Genomic DNA, 24792 nt, shown 5'->3' on the forward strand with positions numbered 1-24792 from the left:
AATATTTCCACTGAAACACATTTTCCAATAATACTGTATGTTGGAATAAAGGACTTTATGCAATGCATATAGGTGAAGTTAAAACCAGTATCACAACCAAAGAATAGTGAACTAAACAGTGCACCAGACTATTTAATTATTCATAAGGTATTCAATTCATAAGGATAATAATAAATGGCTTTAAGTAATAGTACAAGAGCAAAACAATGAAACATTCAATCGAGAATAATTCAGTGGTGACTACACATGTAATTTTATAACTAAAACGCATGAACTGATGATGCCATGTTTCCTGATTCCATTCATCACATCATGGAAAACTGGTCCTACAGAAGCCAGTCATGTTGCTTTATATTTTGTAAGAGCCCACAGCCATCACCTAAACCTATATGACCAAACTCGGTTGTGTAATCCTGGTTCTTATTTGTCAAGAGCCCTGCGCATGCAGTTGCAGTAAATGAGACTTGAAAAGGCTTAATGACCATTCCCTAAACTATTTCAAAGCATTCTCCAGGCTCTTTTCATCGTATTCTCTTATTCTCTGCCAATCTCTTTTTCTCGAGTGCATTAGAAAATCGCTCAACGAGGGCCATAGTTGAGATATATCTCATCCACAGACCTGTCCTGGCAAGTTAGAAGAATTCACACAATGTCCCCCTTCGCAGGAACTCACGGGACTCACGGGTTGTAAACATGGCAGGAACAGGCCATAAGAGCAGCACAGCGACAGGCATTTAATCACAGCTTGTGAGCCTCTGGGAGAGCGGAGGTCCGATGTGTATGCAGATCAATTCTGCTCTTATTAGAGAATATGATGGAGATGTATGCACAGACACGAAAGCCATTTGTCAAATACAAAAAGGGAGTGGGTTGGTGTGGAGAAAAAATACAACAACGACGAAATAAGTTTTTAAAGGAATTCAGTTCACACAAAAATGAAAATTCATTATTCATTCAATGATATGTGCTTTCTGTATACTGGTTTATTTTTCAAAGGAAAAATTTCAAATATGGGTTTAGGACACAGAGCAATGACTAAATAAGCACAAATGTGTTTGAGTAAACTACCCTTCGAAAAAATGCATAAAGTGAAGAAACTAGAGCTCAAGCTTACAAAGGTGTCAGAATCGTTCAACAAGACAAAAACAATATGAACACAAGCACAAGGATTAAAGAAGAAAAATGGAGAAAGAAAGAAAAACACAGTATCCTATCAGCAGCGCTCAGCTCTGTACTAAACATGTGGCCTTAATGTTCTCCATTCGGCTTCACTGCAATCTGCATATTCTGATCTAAACAGATAAATCCAGGTGCTCTGCTTTCTTTAGTGGGAGATACGCCAAAATGCTTTTGCACACTAGGGTGGGTAGGACAAAGCTGGACCAGTTCCAATGTGAACAATTACACTGTTTATTTCTATGAAGGGATATGAATTCTCTTTGTTTATCTCAAACCAGAAGCCCAATTTCACTTTGTTGTTATAATTCTTTAATCCATGTTAACACTATAAGGTTTGACTGTAAAATGCGATGTAACAGTTGGTCATGTCAAAAGCATCAGGTCAGCATCAGATTTACCTCCTCCCCGTGGTTGCCGTGGCAACCCAGCAGCCAATGATTCTTGAATGCGGATGATGTTCAACAAAGAAACATTTTACTTCCTGCATGCACAATAAGGGACATACAACAGATGTGAGTCAAGCGACATCAGTGGTCCATTTCTCAGGGTTATAACGTTACTCATTGTATGTCCATATAGATTTCCTTTCACAGCATTTCAAACCAAAGTACAATACAGTTTGGTTGCAATTTCAAGACGCACATATCTTGGCTGTAGTTTTTTACGATTATGACTAATTTCGTTCTTGTCAGATCTGTCAGAATGCGCAGCACCTTACATGATCAAATGCTACTTGTCTGTAAAGTGCATCTCAGTGGTTAATACTGTCTGAATCTTCCCAGTTCCCTGCCCCTATAAGACTATTAATAAAAGCTTTCTCACACTATTAGTACCATCAAGTGCATTTCTCGTTTTTTCTTGTCTGTTATGCCTGTTCATTTTAATGATCATTGTTATTACAAGCAAAAAAACTGATACGGTCAGTTGAGCATAAATTAGAAAATATTAAAATAAAGGACCTATACATTCAGTGCATCATGGCACTAGAGTTTCAAAGCATCTTTTTTTTGATGCCTCAGTGTGGGCATATACAGTACAGAGTTACTTTTGTAAGCTGCCATATGTTACCATATTAAAGTATTTTATGGCCTTCAAAGCAGTTTTCAGTGAATCATATGTTTCCTCCAGTAGCGAGAGAGATTATTTTCCTCCTCTGCCTGGACTTTCACCTCGACTCCAACCCGAATACTAACGTAAAAATGCTGAAATGAGTTCTGCTGAGGTAGAACTTCCATTGTATGTGTTGCAGCCTTTACTATTTTGCGACCAGTGGATATTCCGTAGTGTGCTGAAAGTCAAAAGCTCAACATATGAAATGTAAACGCAGAAGCAATTGTTCCTTTTAAAAGAATAGAGACGCTTTGTTTATCTTCCAATAAAAGGCATCCGATCATTAGCATCCCGTAAAAGTCAGTCTGCATTTTCTGTTCACACCGAGCTCTCATCGGGTTTACTGCATAGCTGCGTGTGCTTCCTCTTCTCCAGGATCCTGTTGAGTTCCTCTGTGAAGGAGTAATAGAGAGGAGACGTGGTTTCTACGTCGGTCTGCCTGAGTAACATGTAACTGTTGCCGTTCATCTTGCGCAGGACGCTGGGCAGGGTGGCAGAGATCCCGATTCCATACTCTGACTCTGAAGGAGGTGGCGGGAGAGGTGGAGCGGGAGGGAGATCTTTATTGGGCGAGGTTGGAGCTTCTCCAGGAACGATTTGCAGCAGACCATCATGAGCATCAGCTTTGCCATTGCAGTGGCTAGAGATGGTCTTCAGCTCCATGTTGGCACCTCTCTTCCTTTCGGCGCGAGCAGCGGCTCGCAGAGAGTATTTACCCTTCCGTCCTTGTAAACAGAATCCGACGTAAAGAAGGACCACTGTCAGAACAAGACACAATCCTCCTAATATTATGATTAGGGAAAGATACATGGCCTCCATGTTTCTTAGAGACAAGAACTCAAAGCTAGGAGACAGTGGGGTAGGATGGAAGTCCTCAATGGAGTCACTATGGGAAGTCTGGGATGTCCAGAAGATCGCTGGTGGATGCGTCAGGTCTACAGGTGGAGGTGGAGGCAGATCCTGGCGAACGGTCAAGCTGTAGATCACCACGGGGACATGAAGGCCGTTCTCCCGGGCGAAGCAGCAGTAGTTACCGCTCTGGTAGGGTCGTGCCTCGATGACAAGAAGGCCGTCTGTGCCAAAGCGGTAGCCGGAGACTAGCCCATAACCCAGCAGTTTCTTTCCATCCAGCGTCCACTCAGGGGTTGCCAGGTTGGAGCTCAGCTCACACTGAAGCAGCACATCATCGCCCGCCATTACAGAGCGAGAACGGTGTAACACTTGGTCTATGACAGAACAATGAGAAGCACAAATAAAATAAGTACTGCACCAATTACAAGAGCATGAACTGTAAATAATTTACTTATATGGGAGTGTCTTAAAATTATATTTTATTTGGCAACCCAGACTTTTATCTAATATCATCCCAGCCTACACAGCTATGACTCGCTGAAGAATTACGCAATCGCATTTGACCGCACAGATTAAAACAGCATCACCTCAACACTGACTAACAACAAATGTGTTCTTACCATCTGCTGCCGATTCATCACATCCCCTGTTTCCATTCAGAATGTCCTGCTTCAGATTGGCTCTATAAATAGAGAAAATACATTCATATTTCAGATAAAAGAGTTCACCAGCAACTTATTGAAGGATTCTACTTTATAGATTCAACATTAACAAACTCGAGCTACGTGCTCTGCTACACATTGAAGATGTGATTGAGATATAATGTTAGTCACAATAGTACAGCAGAGGCCCCCAGTTTTCAAGACCAAACATGCTAGTACCTGATGTTGTGCGATGTAATCTCCACGCACTCCAGTCCATCCCAAGCACAGAAGGGGTCTCGCGCCATCACACATTCGAAGCAGGAGGAATATTTTTTGCATGTGGATAAGGGCAGCTGTACCACTGAGGTGGGCGAACCCACATACACGCTCATCTGGCGAAGAAAGATTCAAGTGGGCAGTAAGATTAGCATTACTATAAATACTCACAAGTCACATTAAATTCACACCGAATCGCAGCCTTTAATAATGGAAAATAGATATATAATGTGCATATAATACAATATATCACTATAGTGAACATGCTCAATGTTGTTATAGTGAATCTTAAAAATACAGCATTTAATTTGAAGTTGAATTGTTTAGATTTCGAAAATGCACATTAGCTTCTTTTCCATCAACTGGGTTAAATTTACCGCATTGCGTTTTCTAGTTTTCAACCAGCTTTTGTAACAAAGTTTAATACCTGGATAATATGCCATATAGCCTACCGCAATAAAAGTAGCTCAGTGGTTAGAGCATGGCGCTAGCAATGTCAAGGTCATGGGTTCGATCCCAGGGATTGCACCTTACTCTGATACAAATGTATAGTATAATGCAATGTAAGTCACTTTGGATAAAAGCGTCTGCCAAATGCACAAATGTAAAAGTTCCAGCAATTATCGTGATATGAAAAACGGATAGATCACATGCAGAATAGAACCAACCTTGGATGAATCTACCAATTATGTATTTACAGACATTTTCATTTATTCCAACTGTTTCTCACCTGTTTCTCAGAGATGACTATGCTGTACACTGGCTGTGGTTCCTCAAACAACTGCAGTTCTTCAATGATGTGGAGTTGATCATTAACCCTCACAGCCCGCTGAAGCCATCCTTCATCTGCACCGTCATTAAATACATCACATGCATAAAGGTGCACCAAAGCTTCCTTCATGAATATATGTATGTACTGTATACTCTTAAAAATGTATAAATGTCATTGCATTCGATCGCAAGCTATTAAAATAAGTGGCATGTGCAAACCAATGACAGTAGACCTTTTCTCATAAGTAACTTAAATGTGCGTACTTTTTAACTCCAAAACTACCTTTTGCTTAAAAGAATGTGTATATACTATTTTTACTTTAAAATAATTCCAGTTAGTATGATGTTTTGTATGTCATTAAATCCAAAAACTCGCTTGGTATATTCAGCGGCAACAACATAAACAAACGTTAATTTCATTTAATGTAACACAATTAATATACAATAAAATATTACTATAAATTAAATATAAAACCAATTGTTATATTACTTGCCGCTAGCCAGACTGATAACCAAACACAGACTGGAAGTTAACGTCGGGTCAGGCGCGTGTATCCGTTGAAACCGCCCATAACCAGAGAGAGAGAGAATGGAAAGGCGCTGTAACATACCTGTCCCAATGAAGATCATGTGGTATATTTGACCATCTAAAGCAGTCACTCTGTGTATGGCAATTTTAGTGTAGTCCACATTCCTCCTGAACAGCAGGGGGCGTTGTCCTTGCGGAAGGATCTGCCTGTACATGAGCGGATGGCGACGGACGAAGTGAAGAACATCATCTGGCAGGTTGGTGGATGAGTTGATGCCTATTGCTCTAAGTTGATCTGTGATGCACTGAAGTGTGACAGAAGGTGTAAACAAATAATGCACCAAAACACTGCCATATATTTATAACTTTAAATGAATAGCAAAGACAAACAGAGTGGGATCAATTACACAATTTCACTGCTGCTGTATAAATGAATGTAACTGAAAGTGTGTTATGGAAAAAGTCTTTTCGAGAATCAAATGATTTAAATTCATCACTCTTTTAAGAAACTTGAAATAGGGAAGGGAAAGAAGATCTTTTGAGGAAGTTACAAACTTCAATTAAAGCTGCAGTAGCAGCCCTCGCTAACACACTTATTCGAAATTCTGTGGATTTGAAACTCAATGCAGCCAACCAACAAAGATTTTCTGCTTACTTCTAATCTCCATGGCAATAGGCTTTGATGAAATAAACCCCTTTTCTACGGGTGCCCTCTATAAAATTGCTCATCAGTATCAGATTTCTGAGGAAACCAGGTCAAGACTCTGACTGTGTTCTTTGATGCACTACAGCATACAGCGATTAGAGAACTTCACAAGCTCCACCCACAGACTGCTGACTCTGCTTTACCGTTGAAGTCAGCGAGCAGGTAAAGTTGCAGTAAGGTGAGCATGATGAGTCCAGCGTAACATGAAACAAGCAAACTGTAATCCTGTACTGCAACCGTTGGTCTTACCGAGCCAGGACGCGGATCCGGCACCTTCCCCGTGTACTGGGTCCACTTGGAGTTTGAATCCTCCTTGCTCTCCATGTAAGGTCCTTCGAAGGCCCACTGGATGTCCGAAATGGAGTACTGGCAAATAGCAGAACCTTTAACGTTTTTCCTAAACAAAAAAGTACCGGTTAGTCCTCTTTCAAAGCATCGGCACAAAGGTTGAAATCCAATCCAACATGACGTCAGGTGACATGCTCAACATGATGAACACACACATTCAGCCATTTCTTAAGGATATATTTCAAGAGAGCACAAAGGGAGTTTGTGAATAGAAGGTGCATTCAGGACAATGGTGAATCAGACTAGGTGTGTGCACTGATTCAGGTTCCAATGGATACGCTTGGGTTTATTAGCAAAGGGCCTTTTTAGCCTGCGCTGCACGCTTTGTTTGTCAAGGTCTTGGCATGCCGGCATAAAACCCCATAAGACCGCAGTGTAACCATGGCAACACCGAAAAAAAGATGACGAATGTATCAAAACGTGTGTTCGAGAGGTGAAAGGATGACAGAGTGGGTGAAGACGGGGAACATAGACAAAGCTTTTTGGGCGATGAACACTGCCTTGTGAGAGAGCGAACTTATTAACAGTGAATTTACAAAGGTGAAGACGACACAACACTAGAGGAGAAAAAGTTTTCAATCTGTTTCAGGATTTCAACGCTAGTATTTTCTGTACTATGGAAGCAAATCCTTCACAATGACAAAAAGTTATGGTTTAGGAATAGGCTTGAAATATAGTCCCATAAGAAAGAAAAATCACAGATTTTACAGAGATCTTTTTAATTTCTGAATGATTTCTCCTAGACATCAATGAAATGAAATGAAGACCAAATAGAAATGTTTGTTCGAGTCTCCAACGTCTTAGATATTTCTCCCGAGAAAAAAAGAAAATCTTAGAAATGTCTCTATTTGAGATTCAGAAGCGATCCCAAGAGCCACAAACTGAGCTTAGTCTCCAATTAAAAGTTAATATTATTAAAGATTTTTCCCAACATGATCGCAAACATTTCTTAAAGAGATAGTTCACCCAAAAATGAAAATGATGTCATCATTTTGATTAAAGTATGGATGTGTAAAATTAAGTGTAGAAATCTGAATTTAGGTAAATTTAAAGTGATAGTCCACCCAAAAATGAAAATTCTGTCGTCATTTACTCTTGTCATTTCAAACCTGTATGACTTTCTTTCTTCCGCAGAACACAAAAGAAGATATTTTGAAGAATGTTGTTAACTGAACAGCGACCGCACCGCACCCATTTACTTGCATTGGTTTTGTGTCCATACAATAGAAGTGAATGGGTGCCAGCGCTGCTCGGTTACCAACTTTCTTCAAAATATCTTCTTTTGTATTCTGTGGAAGAAAGAAAGTCAAACAGGTTTGAAATGACAAGAGTAAATGACGACAGAATTTTCATTTTTGGGTGGACTATCACTTTAAATTGACCTAAATTCAGATTTCTACACTTAATTTTACACATCCATACTCTAATCTATTTTAAAAATTATCTAATTTATTTTAGCATCTGAGACTAAATTGACTCTTAGAAATACAGAAAAGAGCAGCTTAAAGCTGCTAAAAACTCATTTCTGTAACACAAAAAATCTTGTGGTTTTAAACAACATGAGGTGAAGCAGATTTTTGGGTGAGCTTCTCCTTTAAGAAGTCAAGGTCTATTACTGCTCCAGTCCTGCTTAAAGCAGAGGAAAACAAACATCCACTCAAACATAAACTTTACACCCAAGCTGGTGACACGGAGACATCACAGTCGTTCAGTCTTCCACTGGTAAAAGTCAACATGATCAGCTCATCACAGCTCATTATAATAGTCCCACTCTATTTCACTCTTCTACCTCCTGATTGTTTTCTGACGCAGCAAACATTATGGTCTTCCCCGTCTTGTCATTCATCACACAATAAATCATATGCTTGCGGTTTGCACCTCAGGCAGTCTCAACCCACAGACTGATCGCTGGCAGCTCAACAGATCCGCCTCTGTTCTCAGCAGGGCGTCAGGACTCCACGTCAGTCAAAAAAGCGGCTAGACGTAACGCATCAAGGCGTGTGTGACCTATAGGCTACAAACAGTTCAGCTCTATAGAAATGTATAACTGTAAACAAATGAATAAACACAAAAGGCTCAACTGTCATGGTGACATGCTGAAATGCGCTCAAGAATAACAATGACTTTCAAAATCAAAAAGATTGGTTGCCCACGCAAGTCTTCAAGGGACACTTCACCCAAAAATGAAAATTCTGTCATCATTTACTAACCTTCGAGTTGTTCCAAATCTGTATCAATTTCTTTGTTCTGATGAACACAGAGAAAGATATTTGGAAGAATTCTTGTAACCAAACAGATTTTGCCCCCCATTGACTCCCATAGCAGGAAAAAATACAATGGTTGTCAAAAGTGCTCCAGAACTGTTTGCTATCCTACATTCTTCAAAATGTCATCTTTTGTGTTCAACACAACTAAAAAAATTATAAAGTATTTTTTCCTACTATGGGAGTCAATGGGGGGCAAAACCTGTCTGGTTATATGCATTCTACATCTTTCTCTGTGTTCATCAGAACAAAGAAATTTATACAGATTTAAATTTAAAAAACTCGAAGGTGAGTAAATGATGACAGAATTTTCATTTTAAAGTATCCCTTTAAAGAGTTTCCACAAAAAATGTTGACATTATTTGTTTAACCATAATATTGTTTTAAATCAATATGAGCTTCTTAATTCTGTGAAATGCAAGAACGGATATTTTAATGTTGATGCTGCTGTTTTCCATAAAATGACAGTCAAAGACGACTAACATTTGGACTAGTTTGGTGTTTAGAGGTAGTAACAAGTCATTTTCTTGTGTTGAACTTGTCAACAAAGAGCATAAGGTGTGATACAGTTCATGAATTGAAAGACTTAAATATGTTTACCATGCAAAAAATCAAAGCTACTTAAATCTCCAAACAAAAATAATCATATAAGAAAAACTGGAGATGAACTATTAAATCTCATTAATCATCTGTAACAATGCCAACTTCCGAATATAAAATCTATGTATACTCCAAATGTGGGATTTAACAGTTTTTAATCAGTAAGAAAGAAAGTCTGGCTCGAGCCTGCATGGAGCAAGAACAGCACACATTGTATGATCTCCTGGGAGAATGTAACCTGCTTATGAATAAAACATGCCGTGTGCTCCAGGCAGCGAGGGAACGTGTCAGCGATTTTCATTCAGATGATACTGGAGGACTGTAAATGCGGTTGAATTGAAGTAAGCAGTCAGGGCAAGCCAAGGCGAGGAGTGTGTCCAGGGCCAGGCAGACAGATGAACTCACTAATAGACAGCCCACACAGCAAATCCATTTCAACAAACACGACAGTCACAGCAGAATGACATGATGCTCCCCGGCAGAATCTATTAATCGCTATTGACTGGGGAGTCATTTGCATGCACGCTTTAAGCTTCAAACATCCAATATAATTCATTGAAGAGTTCAGCCTGAGAATACTGCATATGGTGTGTAACATCCAGCTTTCTAGGTAAAGTACTCATGCCACTAGTTACGGTTCAAAATGCTCATTGGTCAACACTGTGTTTTGTTCATGATTTAATCCACATTGTTCTGGTGCCTGATGCTGATTGGTCAACAACTGTGGTTTATTCACCATAAACAACAGCTACAGTGTGACTGCCGCTAAACAACACCATAAACAACACTGGTCAGAAGCACTTCCTTTTTTAGTTTTTAACAAAATACAACCAACAGAACATTTAGGACTGAATCAAATGTTAAATGAACATCTTGAATTTGATGTGAAATTAAGAAATAAACTAAAAAAACTGTTTAGAGAGGACTGTGTAGAGAGGACATAACCAAAACAATTCATCAACACTGATTCTGAATGACATCGGGCCTTACCATTCTAAGCCAAAGATGCCATAGAGAACAGAGTCCTGAGGGCTAGCACCTTCCAGTAGAAACACACTCCTCAGCACATTGAAGTGAAAGTCATAGTCGGGTAAAGAACACACGAGTCGTGCCTTCAGAAAGGAGGTCCACTTCTTCTGTAGGGTGAGAAGACCTCCTCTGTCGCTCTACAAGATAAACAGAAAAAAAAAACATTTTCAGTTCTTTGCCAAAATAGATAATGTGTTTACGAAACGTACTCAGTCCATTTGTCCGTTAAGGGCTACTGTAGAAACAATATGGTGAATTCCATGTAAGGGTACCGCGGTGTGTGTAGATAGAAATAGCTCATTCTAAGGTAATAAAAACATATAAGCTTTATTTTGTTAAAGCGGCCGTATCTCAGACAGTTTCTGCATATCTCATGTTAATCTTGAGTACTTACAGAATAGTATCGCACCCTTCAAATATCTGTAGAGTATTTAGTTTGATCACATTTATAAAAGACAGATACAGCTGTACGATTATTTCAGAAAACATACGACGCGTGTGGGAGGGACATCAGTTTCACTTACCGTATCCATCTATCACATTCAAGCGATCTCCAAATCCAGCGTTATATCCACCATTTATATAACATTCATCACCCAAATGCAGTGAACAAACAAATACAGCTGAACTTCGCGAAAGTATGCTCTCTCTCTCTCTCTCTCTCTCTCTCCTGCACGCAAGTGAAAGTGCCGCTTTTCCGGGAGAATTGTCCAATAAGGGACTAAGAAAAGTTGTTACAAAACGGATTTTCATGTTCGAAAAAAACTTTCCGAAACCTATACGAACGCTGGGGGAGTGTATCGGGCACAGAAATACTACGCCATACGTCCAACTAATTTTTTTGACAAGTTGATCATGTCAAGCATGAAATGACAACACGTTTAATATCGTAAATAACTCTTTAAGTCTTTAAACACATCTGAAGACATAGTACAAAACATGTATATTATATTGCATTTCTGTTAATAGACTTTCCAAAAAACTACATACTGGACCTTTAACTAGTTGCATAAAGCTTCACTAACATGAAACTGGATATTCAAGACTATAAGAAAACACAAGACAGGGAAGCTCTTGGCATGGCAGCTGACTTTACTGACAGTGAGATTATGGGAATGGGAAATGTGAATGTTTCTGTGTGTAAGGGAATCTCCCATCATGTCAGGGGGGTAAAGTAAATTTCCACGCTGCCTCCCATGAGAAAAATAAATCTTAATAGACGACTGATGTAAGCTATACTTCACTGTAACGGCCTTTATTTCAACATCCAAAAGAGGAAACTGACTCTTGACCGTATGACGTATGATGTCATCATCTCAGATGGTGATATTCAACCACAGATGTGTGGTTACATAAACCAGACTTCAATGACCTGGCATTGCTATGAAAATGCTGTGAAAATGTAAATATCCAAAAAAAATGATAAAAACTATAAACTTAACTATAAACTACTGAAGAGACCGAAATGTGGAAGCTTAAACTGGGTCCTCATTCAGACAGTAACTATTAAAAGTATAAAATGTCTACGAGTTAGTGTATTTCCCAGCAGCTCAATGTCAGCGAGTGGGTTTTAGCAGCATGTAATGCCACTAGCATGTGGATAGTGAACAATAATCTTCTCATTAAGGTGACCCCACTGTGTGGACTGCCACAGAGAAGCCATGAAGTTGTGCCCCGAGTCCACACAACCTGTATTTTACAGTGCCAGTCTGAATAAACATACATTCACACAAAGCAAATTAACCTGAAAATCGGATGCTGAATTGTGTGCTATAATCTCTAATTATATAAGAATACCAGCTGAACCCAAACACTTCAGATAATAGCAACCCCCATGTGTAACATTGGCCATGTCCTTTGGACACAATCCCAATTAGATCAGTTACGAAAAACAAAAAGTCCTTTAAATATGCTCACAGTTGTGTTCCAACCCTGTAAAATTTCTTTCCTCTTTCAAAAGAAAAGTCTTTCACAGAAGAATTTTTCATACAGATTTGAAATGTGAATAATCACAAAATGTTCAGTTTGAGACGTAGTACTCCTTTAAGAGCTCAGTGTGCCTGGGACAAACAATTCAGTATAACATTTTAGCAAAACAGACCATTCAGCAACACTGAATACACACCGAAAAAACATCAAATGGTCAATAAACACTAAGGATGAAGAGATGTAAGGTTGAAGACATTTTCAATTAGCGCTTTGATGTGAGTGTGTAGAGCTGGACCGATGGGTTGAGAGGTGAGACAGAATGTGATCTCATGGGACAGGGGCCCTGGGAACAATGCTGCTGTAAAACCTTATTTAGAAAGCTGCAGAAAAGCAAACTTCAAATAAAAGAGCTTTCTGACAGAGCTCTTACACTGCCGGGCGGAAATGAAACACAATCATGATGCAGGACTATTTCAGTGTATGTTACAGGGCAGTGAAAAGGTCAATAAAAAAGAACATCAATAGAGTTCCAATAAAGTGTGCCGGATCAAGTTTTATAAAATACAATAAAATTATCTTTAAATGATCAAGATGATGTCTTGCGTTATATGACAACCCTGTGATTTTTTTTAATTGGATAAAATATTTGTTGTTCTTTGCTTCCACAGCCCCTGGGGAAGAGATTTAATTCTCAAGCATTTTTCCACAATAACTCCATGACTGTTCCTTAAAGATGCAGATGAAGAAGAGCAAGTGTATTAAAGTATGGGGTGAAGACTACAGCCTCGTACCTTGCACACGCGGGCGACCCGTGCTACTCTGCTGTGGCTGAAGTATGGACTGAGCTCTTGGCTCTTCTCCGTGAAGAAGAAGTAGATCTTGTCATCCTCTCCCACCGAGCTGCTCACACTCTCCCTCACCAGCGCTGAGCCCACAAAATCAGCCTCTGAAAGGGAGAAGACAGACACTGCTGTTACTCCAAAATAAAATTGTTACATAATGCAATACTGTAGTTAATTTTTAATCCTAAGAATGAAACATTCTAGGATTTTAAACAAATAAAATGTGCTGCTGTGGACCAACCCTGTAGCCACTGAGTGGGAGCCTCTTCTGTTTTCAGTGTGGGACTCGGAGAGTTGCGTCGGATATCTGGATAACTCCTGAACTCATACTGAGATGCTGTGTACATCTGTTGATCTAACATAAACAAAGGTCCAAAATGTCATATTTTAATATGTCACCTAAGAACTAGAGACAAAACTACAATTTATTCCTGGACGACATACCAATCAGCAGGCCAGTGTAGCTTTTGGTGGGGTCATATGGGCATTTCTCTCGCCCCTCCTCGAAGACAGACGAAATCTTGAACTCTCTCCCATCCTGAAAAAAGCAACAAAGTAATTTCAACTGCCAATCGCCTGAAGGTTTTCATATAAAAGTAAGTGCTCTGTGTGTACTTACGATGTATGCACACAGAGGGCTGAAAGCGTGTGTACCACAAGTGTACAAGTGTGTGCTGTTAAACTTCTGTAAGAATCGTATATGGTTGTAGCACTCGGTCTGTAGGTTTGAAAAATACTAGATCAGTGACTTAACAAGAAATGTTGTTATAATACAATATACTGTATAGAGATACTTAACCAACCTTGTTATCTTTCCCTTTGTTAAAACATTGATGCTTCTGATCGTCTGATGCCTCCCAGTCAATCTGTACAAATACAAGAGTCACAAGAGTTTGTAAAGGCAACCTTTTCTATTAGTTTGCAATGACTGCATTTAAACTATCGGGCAGAGTTAGGGTGATCTATTGTGTGCCAGAACCAGTTGTGTTTCTACTGTCACTTTCGGGGTTTCATCTACTCAGGGTCAACAGCCAAGTGCCAATAATCCTTAGGCCAAAAGGGCCAGCTGGGAAATTTGTAAGGTTAATGGAAGAGGTCATTGATGTGTCTTGGTTTGGGTTTGAAAAGGATAAAAAAGTGGCTAGTAATCATTACCAACTCGAGTTAGTATATATAGAGTAAATAAATAAAAATAATTCGAAGCAGAGTACAAATTATAAGAATACATCCAATTAGAATACAAAGTACAATTAGGTGGTATTTTACAGAAAAGAAATGGCAAACAAAGTTCACAAGATATGCATTTTCTAAATGAAATACCATTGGTTGAAAGCCTGAAAAATATAATTGTTATAGTAATAACAGTATGTATTTAGTTAAATGCAAGAAACAAACAGGACCAATAGGAATTCAGTTTGCAAATATTCCTATAACCTCATACCGTTGGCTTAGATTGGAAAGCAGAACATGATTTTTATGAATTTAACTTTTAAATGTATTTTAAAGATTATAGTATAAAACCCCAAATTAAATGGTTTACATAAAACGAAATCTGCAGATCTCCATAAATTGCAAAAACTGTGGTGAAGAAGCAGAATAAAAATAGAATGTTTTTTCTTCTGTAAGAAGTGTAATTAAGTGCCGATGTGTTTGTCAGTACGTACCATCTGTAGAGAGCTGCTGGAGATGTCACTAGCCTGCAGTGCATATAAAGCCCCTCTAGCTCCCACGTACAGCACGTCTGCATCCTCCTCCAACATTAATAAACTGTAGTTCAGTGTCAAGCCTCTGAAACGCTTGCAGCCCAACAGCCCTGCAAAACACAGGACACAACAGTTAAACCTTACAGTAAATATAATATACAGTCACATCACTAAGATCTGTGAAGGTTTAGTTGTGAAGACATTTAATTGTAATAAAAATACCATTTCCTTTGCAATAATGTAAGAAAAAGGTTCCTTTTATGGTTTAAACTGTGTGTCATCTGAACAAATGCATGGTTAATCCCATTGTTTATTTGCTTTTTTATTCTGAGCTAGTAGAGCAACTACACTTAATTTGATCCAAATTCGTCAATTCTAGTAGCAAAGCTTTTCAGACCTAGCAACAGTAACCAAGGAGGATGAGACTTGCCAAAGGTTTAATTGTCTTGTTGTTTATGATACAAGAACAGACAACACAACTCCTGCTGAGGCTGTCTACACATCTTCTGCATAAACCAATCATTTGTGTGTCCTCTTAATAAGCATCATTATATCAAAACTTTCCCATTTTCCAACTGAAAAACATTTCATCTGTGACTACTACGACACACATGAGTCATACTTTCAAACTACTGTATTTAGGCTACTCCCAGGTAGTAAAAGACAATTAGCACTAGATCCTTAAGCGTGAGAGGTGGAATGCCCTTCACATAGGCGGGTACATTCATACTGTCACACACACACACACACACACACACACACATAAATCTTTCCAGTTCTCTGTTTGTGTATTGCAAAAATAGCACCACGGTAGAGCATCAACAAACATGCGCACACACATCTCAGGACATACGTCTCCACAAGTAGGCAGGTGTGACAGGATTGCATGCAGGGACGGGACAGGTTATGCAGCACAGCCAGATCTGGCTGAGGATTCAGAGCACTACAAGGACAGAAGAGCACACAAATAAAGCAAAGGAGATGGAAAGGGGAGTCAGCTTCACGCACAGCATAAGAGGCAGAAAAGGGAATAATTTAGGTGCCATCTGACTCCCTGCTGATACAGCGCTGTTTTCGCAAACATGCAGAATCTGTTACATTTCCTTAATGGTTCCTGCTCAAAATAAAAAAAAACACATACGCACATGCTCAATACACTTGATTAAACATCTCTCTAATGCTATTTAAAAGCAGTCCCATTCATTTTCTGTTATATTTGTGTTTTAGTTGGTTTGCGAGTATGTTTGTGTGTGTGTTTATTGGTAGAAAGAGTCGATGGAAGATGTTGGGCTTGCTGAATGAGAATCACACTGTTTACACAACAGATTACATAAAAGTATCTGCACATAAAGCTGGAATAGAAGAAAGTTTTGAAAAAATAATATTAACTAACAGCATAACAAATAACTATACAGCCGCAGAAAAAATTCAAAGACCTTTTCAAAATTATTTTCAGGGATTTTTTTCAATTTACCATTTATAGGTATGTGTTTAGGTAAAATAATCATTTTTGTTTCATTCTGTGAACTACTAACAATATTTCTACCAAATTTCAACTAAAAATATTGTTTCTATTTGCATTTATTTGCAGAAAATGAAAACTGGAGAAACAAGTCAAAATAACAGAAAAGATGCTCTGTATGTTTCAGACCTCAAGTACTGCAAAGAAAACAAGTTCATATTCACTTTCAAGCATTACAACAGTAATATTTGTGCATTTATTTAGAAAAAAAATCAAAAATTTAATTATGTAATTTTTTTATGTGAAAATCTCGCATTATAAATTTTTATCACAGTTTTCATGTGTCTTTCACATGTCACTCCTGAGTTTTGATTTTGTTGAAATTCAACAGACACTGGACTGGAATGGCATTGGCCACAATACATCTAGAAATCTAAAATGTTTTGGAAAAAAAAATTCTGCGGCTGTAAAGTTTCAATATTGGTCCCTCTCCCTATGACGGCTTATTTCAAATAATACGTGTCATCAAATAATAATTACCAGCAAGAACACATGAGACGAGAAAAAATATTGAATTTATCAAGTCCATTTATTGAACCTGAGGAAAGCTTTGAGTCTAATCCTCAAGGTTAAAATAGCAAAATGATTATTTTCTCTAACTGCTGTCATCATTTAAAGGAGCCATTCTTTTGCTGTTTTTTAAGATTTTAATTGTGTTTTTTGGGTGTTTAACAGTGGATGTTCATGTTTCTAGTTTCAAAAAACACTTTATATTTCACATATTTCAAGTCTATTGTTCACCACTGTCCCTCTTCTACCAAACGACTGGATTTCTTCCGGTCTATATAAAATCCCTCCTTCTGAAACGCTCTGATTGGTAAAGGTGACCAGGTCTGTCGTGATTGATTCCCCGCTTAGAGCGTGTGTCTGAAGATGTCCCACACATACCATATCAGCGAGCTTACGCTTCTCAGGCTGTTGTGATTGGTCGGTCCCCCTCTCAGTGCACGTGTATTCATAAGCTTTTGCTGTTAGCAATAAACAGTAACAATGGTGTCAACTTCACTTCATCAGTTAAACACATGCGTATCGATCGAAGTGTAACGGAGGTGTGCTAGTGCATGTGCAAACGTCAATCTTTGTTAGAGATCGCAATTTTTTCCTACTATGGCGAGGGAAATGACACCGGACCGACTGGGGTCCGATATTACCACTAATAACAGAAGCGTTAGTTTTGCCTTTTTAAATTGGACCTAAATTGGATAATAAAACAAGCAGATTGACTAGGAGACATTTGCAAGCAGGACTTCAAAGGACGTTTCATAGAAGTGTTTTAGAGGTATGCGCACACACACACAATATCAGTGTATTACACAGAACAGCTTTCACAGCCGATGTTAAAGTCATGGAAGCTGTTATTTGATCGTTGGTTATCTTAGAATGTGTGTAGCTGAATTCTTATTACCAGCTGTAGGACTGTGATGAAAGTGAAAGTGATTAATCGCGCAGCTCAGTCAAATGTTTACAATCTCTGATTGAAAAACCTCCAGCGGCTCTTCCTCTTCTCTAAGGAAGGCCTCGCCCCTTTTTTGGCATATTCCTTTGGGCGGAGGTTTTTCAAAAACTCTGAATAGTGACATCATTTACCCGGGAAGTATAGGGCTGTAGTCCGATTCCAGCTGTTCTCTGTAGTCCTTGAAAAGCGAATTCTGTTAAAGACAATATCTCGCTTGGCATTGAACTTTGAGCTTTATCATTTTGCAGATATTGTTTATACTCTAACAGCAACATTACACACTAACTAAAGTTTGAAAATTGGCATCACGGGGAATGGCCGCTTTAATAATATCTTTATAAAGCACAGAGCTAGTCAGCCAGGCAGAACCAACATCATGTTAATGGAACAGATCGATCGACTCTAAAATCGACTCTAGTATCACATCACAATGAGCAATTATTTTGCCATGACCTCGAATCTGCGGTGAACAGTGAAACACAGCGGCAATCTCGAGCCCAGCAGAGCAGAACCACACAGAGACACAGTGCACAGATTATTAGTGTGCCAATGTAAAAAACATCTGAAGCATTTTACACATCACACATTTACGTCACGGACACGTCACATGTGGGTTGTACTTTGCCACTTAGCACCAGATTAAATTCAACCCTTATACAAACAGCAGTTCAGAATGGTAAACAAATTACAAGCCAAGGTTATTCAAACAAAACTGACATTCCAAGAGCACAGAGACCTTCGCAATATGCAGCTTTGGAGTGAGCGGGGCAGCTCTGTACTTCAAAGAAATGTCAAGTGATGTGCAAAACTGGCACCAGCCCAGCACGAACCGACATCCATCCCAACCAGACCAGCAACCTGACTGACACGCGCGTGTCTGTCGGCCTGACACAAAGCACACGACCTATACGTGCTTTCCATTCTCAGTCACGAGAAGTGCAGCACTCTGAAGTGAGGCACGCTATTATTGACCAAAACTGGAATTTCTTGTTTTGCTGACAGCTTAAACAGAACTCTTCAAGATTTTTCAGTTGCACAAACGTGTGTCTGTTAAACATGGTCATGGGATCTTATAGGGAACTGACAGAGGTTATTGAAACGCTAGTCCACACACAGACAATGAGTTTATTTAATAGGAATTACTGATGGGACATTCTTGATACTTAGATGTATGGGTTGTTGGCAAATAAACTGTACCATGTGTCCTCTGGTGTGACAACAATACTTTTGGAAACAAACTGTTAATAATATATTATTTATAATATAGAATAGCACAAGAGAGATTTATTTTTTCTGAATTTTCGCAATGTCGCACCACGGGACACATGTGAAGCTTATCTGTCAACTACCCATATACAATACTGGTCAAATGAGTCACTTTTTGTCTTTATTATTATTTTTATTTATTAAAAAATATTCTTTTGTAATGTTGTTTTATTCATTCCTATTTTAATATTCCAATATTTTAGAGTAATAGTAAACCCATAAAAATGACAGAATAACACAAATGTAACTATGGGAATTATTTTGTAACTTCAAAAAATACCAAATAAATCAAATTTATATTTTATCATTTTCAAAGTAGCCACTATCAGTCTAGAATTTACCAAAATAGTACATCTATCTTTCTAGGCATTCTATAAAGCAGCTTCTTGAGGTCTCACCCTGGGATGATTTTAAAGGAGTCATGTGACACGGCTAAAACGAATATTATCGATTGCTTTAGATGTGTCACTTACCCAATGTAACAGTTGCTTTTCTGAAATAAAACCAGAATAAACCTCAATGTCATATGCGGCCGGGACTGACAAATGTGATCTCCGGAGGACGCAGCCTTCGAAGATGCAGCTACTTTGACCAAGTTTCTAAAAGAGCATTCTAAAATGCTGTAACGACTGAGGTTCGACGTTTTAAAACCGCATTTCCCCTTGTTTTGGTCTATTTTTCTTTAGAGCCTGTTTCTTTTATTAACCTCAGTAATAATAAAGGTGTTCATAGTGCATTTCATCTTTTGTGCGTTTATTTTGAATGTTGCACTATGGCAGCTATATGTTCACGGAAATAAAGTAACGAAAATCAAATATACTTTATCAGTTATTTTAGGCACTCTTTAAATAAAAATTGACTAAAAATATTGGCTGTAATGTTACAGAATGTCGGACTGAAACATAACTGCTCTTTTTCAGCCTACTACTTAAACTGAGACATTTATTCAATAAGTTTATTATAAACTCAAAACAATTAGGCTTACTAGACACATTTTATGTTAGAATGGGATCTGAGAGGGATTTGGTTTACCGGTGAGCGTAATGTGAGTGGAGCGTTTGCTTGGTCCGTGAGCGACTGAGCGAAGTGCACTGTCATTGAGCAGAGCGACACACCGCTCTGATGTGTATACACGATTTAAGGTTAAAAAACGTTGTATTTCCACATACCGTGCATGTTTGTATCTCCTCTTTGCCCCGCCTCTCTGAAACTCGCGGATTTTTAACAAAGCTCATAGCTCTGAAAAGCGAGGTGTGCTATGATTGGCCAGTTAACCAGTGCGTAGTGATTGGTCGAATACTGCAAGTATGTGACAGAAATGTAACGCCTCTTACCATATTTGGGACATCAGGTTCCAAAGCGATTGTACTGACAGGTACGCCCACCTTACTTGCGTATACATTTAGGCGGTCTTAGTCAAATCATACCACGAACTGATGTAGATTTGTGGGGGTGTGGTTACACGAGGCGTTTCAGGCAGGTCTGGGTGAGCATTCGCTTTTAGATAGAATGCATCTTTTGTTCCCACACTTTCATTTGTGCAATTTTACGTGTCTAATACATGCATGGGCAACTTATAACACACCAAAGACACAGAAAAACACATGTTCGCGCCATATGACCCCTTTAAACAGTATTGAAATAATTCCCATCTATTCTGGGATAATATTGGCTGCTTTGTCTTCATTATTTCGTTCAAGTCATCCATTTCAAAATGTGTGTCTGTGTACACAACTAACTAAATATGTCAAGATTACCATCTGTTAAAAGTACAACTGAAATACTCCACTTACTTAATTAGCACAGATTGTTGTATTACATTCTGCTACAAGATGCACTGTGTGATAACAATGAAGCAACATAAAACAAATCCCACATTTCCTGTTCTCCGGCTAAAGTATAATCCAAGCAGTGTGTCAGGTGATATGAGTCAGTAGCCCACCAGATATGACTCATCCGCCATAAGAACGGCCTATTGACTGTAGCAGTTTTAGCTTGTCAACCTGTCAAAGTTTGTTTAAGCAACATTGGTGTTATTAAAAACCTCAATATGAATCTATCCTGTTGAAATATATAAAATATGGTAATATATGCAATTAATTCACTACATAGGTGTATGACTGACATTACAGTAGTACATATTACAAAAACCCATCCCATGTGTACACACACCCCTCCCACTGACTGAAGAGCTGCCACTGCTAATGAACCAATCAATATGAGATTCACAACATGATTTCGAGTGTCATCCCAGGGGCTTCTTCTTGTGTGTGTGCACGTGTGTGTGTAAGAGAGAGAGAAAGAGAGGGTATTTACTAAATAAACAAGTGAAGATCTCCCGAGAAGCAGTGTGGAACACTGTGTTTACTGTCACGTTTCAACCAGTAGCTTCATGTTGAGTTTTGCAGCAGTGTGAGCTTTGAAATTGGACAGAAGCATGAGTATGCTCATGAACGCTTCTTTGAAGAGCACAACACATACATTGCTAATATAATTTACACTACACGCTCCCTTAGGTAGTTTGTCACTATCTCAACTCCAGCTCATGTCTCTGAGGGTTTCCTTGGGTATAAAGTACAAAGTTCTTTGAACTCATTAATGGTTAACCAGCTGCGGAAAAGGGGACTTGGGGTTCTGCAACACTGGTAGTTGCCAAGAAAAGGTTACATAATCAAAATATTAATATTCAGTATTTTGTGGCTATTACATTACACAATACATACTGTTGTATAGTACAAGGCTATTTACAAAATAAAAACCGATAATAGATAATAATTTAAATTAGGGCTGTCAACGTTAAAGCGTTAACGCATGCGATTAATTTTTTCAAATTAACGCGTGAAAAATATTTAACGCAATTAACGCAGCATCCGTTTGTTTTGTTTGTCTAGCATTACATTATGTAATCACGATCTTATTCGTATACAGGATTTTAAACCACTTAAGCGCGATTTGAAACAGTTGCTTTGACGCGTTCAATGAAGATAGACAGCTTCTAAACTGTGGGACGCGGCAAAACGCAACGCGAGGTCCAGTCTGGTGTAAACAGTCACGGGCTGAAGGCTGCGTCGGTGAATCTCTGTCAGACAGCGCATCCGTGTTAAGTTCTCTTTCGTGCTTGAATGGATAAAACCACACAAGATTATGTCAGAAAGCCCGTTTTGTCTAGCATTTTCTTAAGCAAGACTTCAAAGTGTAAAATAAAATCTTAAATGAATGCAAAGAGTTGTGAAAATGGGAGTGCGGTGACGGTCGGATCTGTGTACTGAGACAGCTCTTAAAGGGGCCGCGTTCTTAAACGTGCTGCTGTGACTCCTGTCACTAATGTTAATCAAAGAACAAAATAAAAGAAGAAATCAATGTGATTTTGTAGCTTTAATGAGAATTCTTCTGCATTTAATTAATAAGTTAGCATTAAAGACTGTAAAGTGTTTGAGAACTTCCTTCAATTTCTGTATATTTCATGATAGCTCTCAATTATATTGTTGAATGGCTATAATTAATGTTAAAATAATCAATTTAATAGAGACATCAGTTACAGTACTAAAATGACGCTGTTAAAGAAATATGTTGTTTCTACATCAATTTGAAGATTAAATGTGAAATTATTCAAATGTAAAAGTAGCCTATATTTTAAATAGTATTGTTATGTGTGATTAATCGTGATTAATCACAGAAAATGTGTGATTAATCCGATTAATTTTTTTAATCGATTGACAGCACTAATTTAAATATTTACTATGTGGGAAAAGGGAGGCTTTTGCGTGATATGAGAGACATCACTGGACATACTGACAGACATGTAGGAAATAAGTTGCCTGGGACAATTATTCTACAAAACTATATACATTTATTGTCAAAATTGACAGATTAAAATAAAGTATTCAAAAGAGCTGTGTTTTCTGTAATGTGTGAACGTACAGTATACTCCTGTATGTTCAATAATCCGAAAAGGCCAGCATATGTTTTGTTTTGTTTGTGTAAGGTCATTAAGGGAACACTGAAGTAATTTTCCACTGTAAAAGAACCTCTGCATTATGACACATCTGCTTGTTTTCTTTCCTTTTTTGTTTGTGCGAGAAACATTTGCATTTGTACCCAAAACTAAGTTGGGAACAAAGTGCTTTTTGATGAAGTTAGGTCCCTACTATGCAAAAGAAAGACTGCAGCACTAAACTATCCTGTCTTAACACAAGGAACTACTCGGAAGTTAATTGTGTTTTTGTAACAGGTGCACCATCTTAACTTATTCCCTTACATTTTTAACGTTTCCTGTTTCTTTTTAGGGTTTTCTAATCTCTTATCTGCTGCTGAGCGGAATGCTGACAGTAACGCAGAAGTAACTGCCATTTTATTTTGAACTCACAGTTTTAATCTGAGCTCATGCTTGCACAGGGAGGCTAAATGAAATGATGAGGGGGCATAAAATGAGATAAGCTCATTGATTTTGTGTGTGTATCAAAGTAACTTGATGAAAAGATCTTTCAACATCCTGTATGCAGGAATAGGTCCCAGGGACCCAGTCGCTCAATTCCTAGAAAACACACATCTGATAAAAACACCTATGCAAATGCAATTAATTACGATAAAAGTCAAGACAATAAAATCACAAAATACAATCCACCCAAATGTTACATTTACAATGCTTTGTTTCAGCTCTGGGCCACCCGGATTGAGGCCCGGGGCCACCAGCCCCATTTTACCCTTGCCTGTATCGGGATACTAAACACATGCTTATGGAGAACAAAATGCATTGACAAGTCAGAAGAGAAGACAGAGATAGAAAAGAATGAACTCTGACTGTCCACTTTGAGACATCAATGTCAGAGCCAGATATATACAAAACACACATGCTGCAGCTGGAAACCCTTGTGTGCAAAGCAAAATTATTTATTTACTCACAAATATAATTCTTTCTTTCTCCATAACGTTACTTGCACCCACACGGCACACATGACATTGTATACATTATCAACTAGTTTGTAAGCAAAGCTGTCTACGGTGTACATGCAAACATCACGGGGGACAAAAAAACATATCCAAAGTTGATTTAAAAAATACTATTTTCATTTTAAAAACACCCGCAGACCGTGTACAGCACTTATGTACTGGGAAAGAAAACCCCAGCCAAATGACAGTGATGAGAAACATGCTTTTCATAATAAGCCAATGCAATTACTTACTTTTTAGGAGTAATATAATAATATATATATATATTCAACAGTTTGAAAGTAATGCACCTCAACCCTTCTTGTGCCTGTTATTCTGCATTGAAAATATGCTACAACACTCCTACTCAAGGTCATGAACCTGCCAAGAGAAAGTGTGGGACATCTTTAAGAGTGAACCTATTGCCCTCTCGCTGTGTTTTCAAACTAAACACAAGCTTCAGGCCTCTCAGCCCTCTGACCTCTCAGTGGTTGTGTAATTGAACACTGAGATAAAGGAAACTTTGGGTATCTTCACCGTGCTTGAATTCTCTGCTGAACTTTTGCTTCACAGATGTGTGAGAAAGATGCTTTTATTGTTCAATGGCGAAGAGATACAATGCTCAAGCTGGTATGCGCCTGGTCATTTAAACGGCTTTGACAGAGCAATGCCTACATCTGAATGATTAAGAACAGAATTATAAACAGACCATGAATCCCCTGACCTCATAACAAAGAGCAGGATCTTTGCTTGAAATTGAACTCTTATGACATGGTTTGCAGAGAATAGTTTGCTTTCCTGTGTATGGCATAAACAAGACGTCTTGTAAATAGCCAA

At 38.5% G+C, this 24792-nt stretch overlaps 1 protein-coding gene across 1 annotated transcript in view; it reads right to left on the reverse strand.

The window, feature by feature from the left end:
* Positions 1-968: 968 nt before the first annotated feature.
* Positions 969-24792, reverse strand: part of sema4ga (sema domain, immunoglobulin domain (Ig), transmembrane domain (TM) and short cytoplasmic domain, (semaphorin) 4Ga) — a 30493-nt gene continuing 6669 nt past the window's right edge. The window contains exons 3-15 of the mRNA XM_057341783.1: positions 14744-14892; positions 13883-13945; positions 13699-13797; positions 13524-13617; positions 13321-13434; positions 13029-13183; positions 10270-10445; positions 6317-6464; positions 5444-5666; positions 4792-4907; positions 4023-4177; positions 3762-3823; positions 969-3515 (exon numbers count right to left, since the gene is read on the reverse strand). Of these exons, the coding sequence (XP_057197766.1) occupies positions 2608-3515; positions 3762-3823; positions 4023-4177; positions 4792-4907; positions 5444-5666; positions 6317-6464; positions 10270-10445; positions 13029-13183; positions 13321-13434; positions 13524-13617; positions 13699-13797; positions 13883-13945; positions 14744-14892 (2462 nt within the window). The 3' untranslated portion in view covers positions 969-2607. The remainder of the gene's footprint in view (positions 3516-3761; positions 3824-4022; positions 4178-4791; positions 4908-5443; positions 5667-6316; positions 6465-10269; positions 10446-13028; positions 13184-13320; positions 13435-13523; positions 13618-13698; positions 13798-13882; positions 13946-14743; positions 14893-24792) is intronic.

This window comes from Triplophysa rosa, linkage group LG9, assembly GCF_024868665.1.
Source record: "Triplophysa rosa linkage group LG9, Trosa_1v2, whole genome shotgun sequence".
Taxonomy (NCBI): Eukaryota; Metazoa; Chordata; class Actinopteri; order Cypriniformes; family Nemacheilidae; genus Triplophysa; species Triplophysa rosa.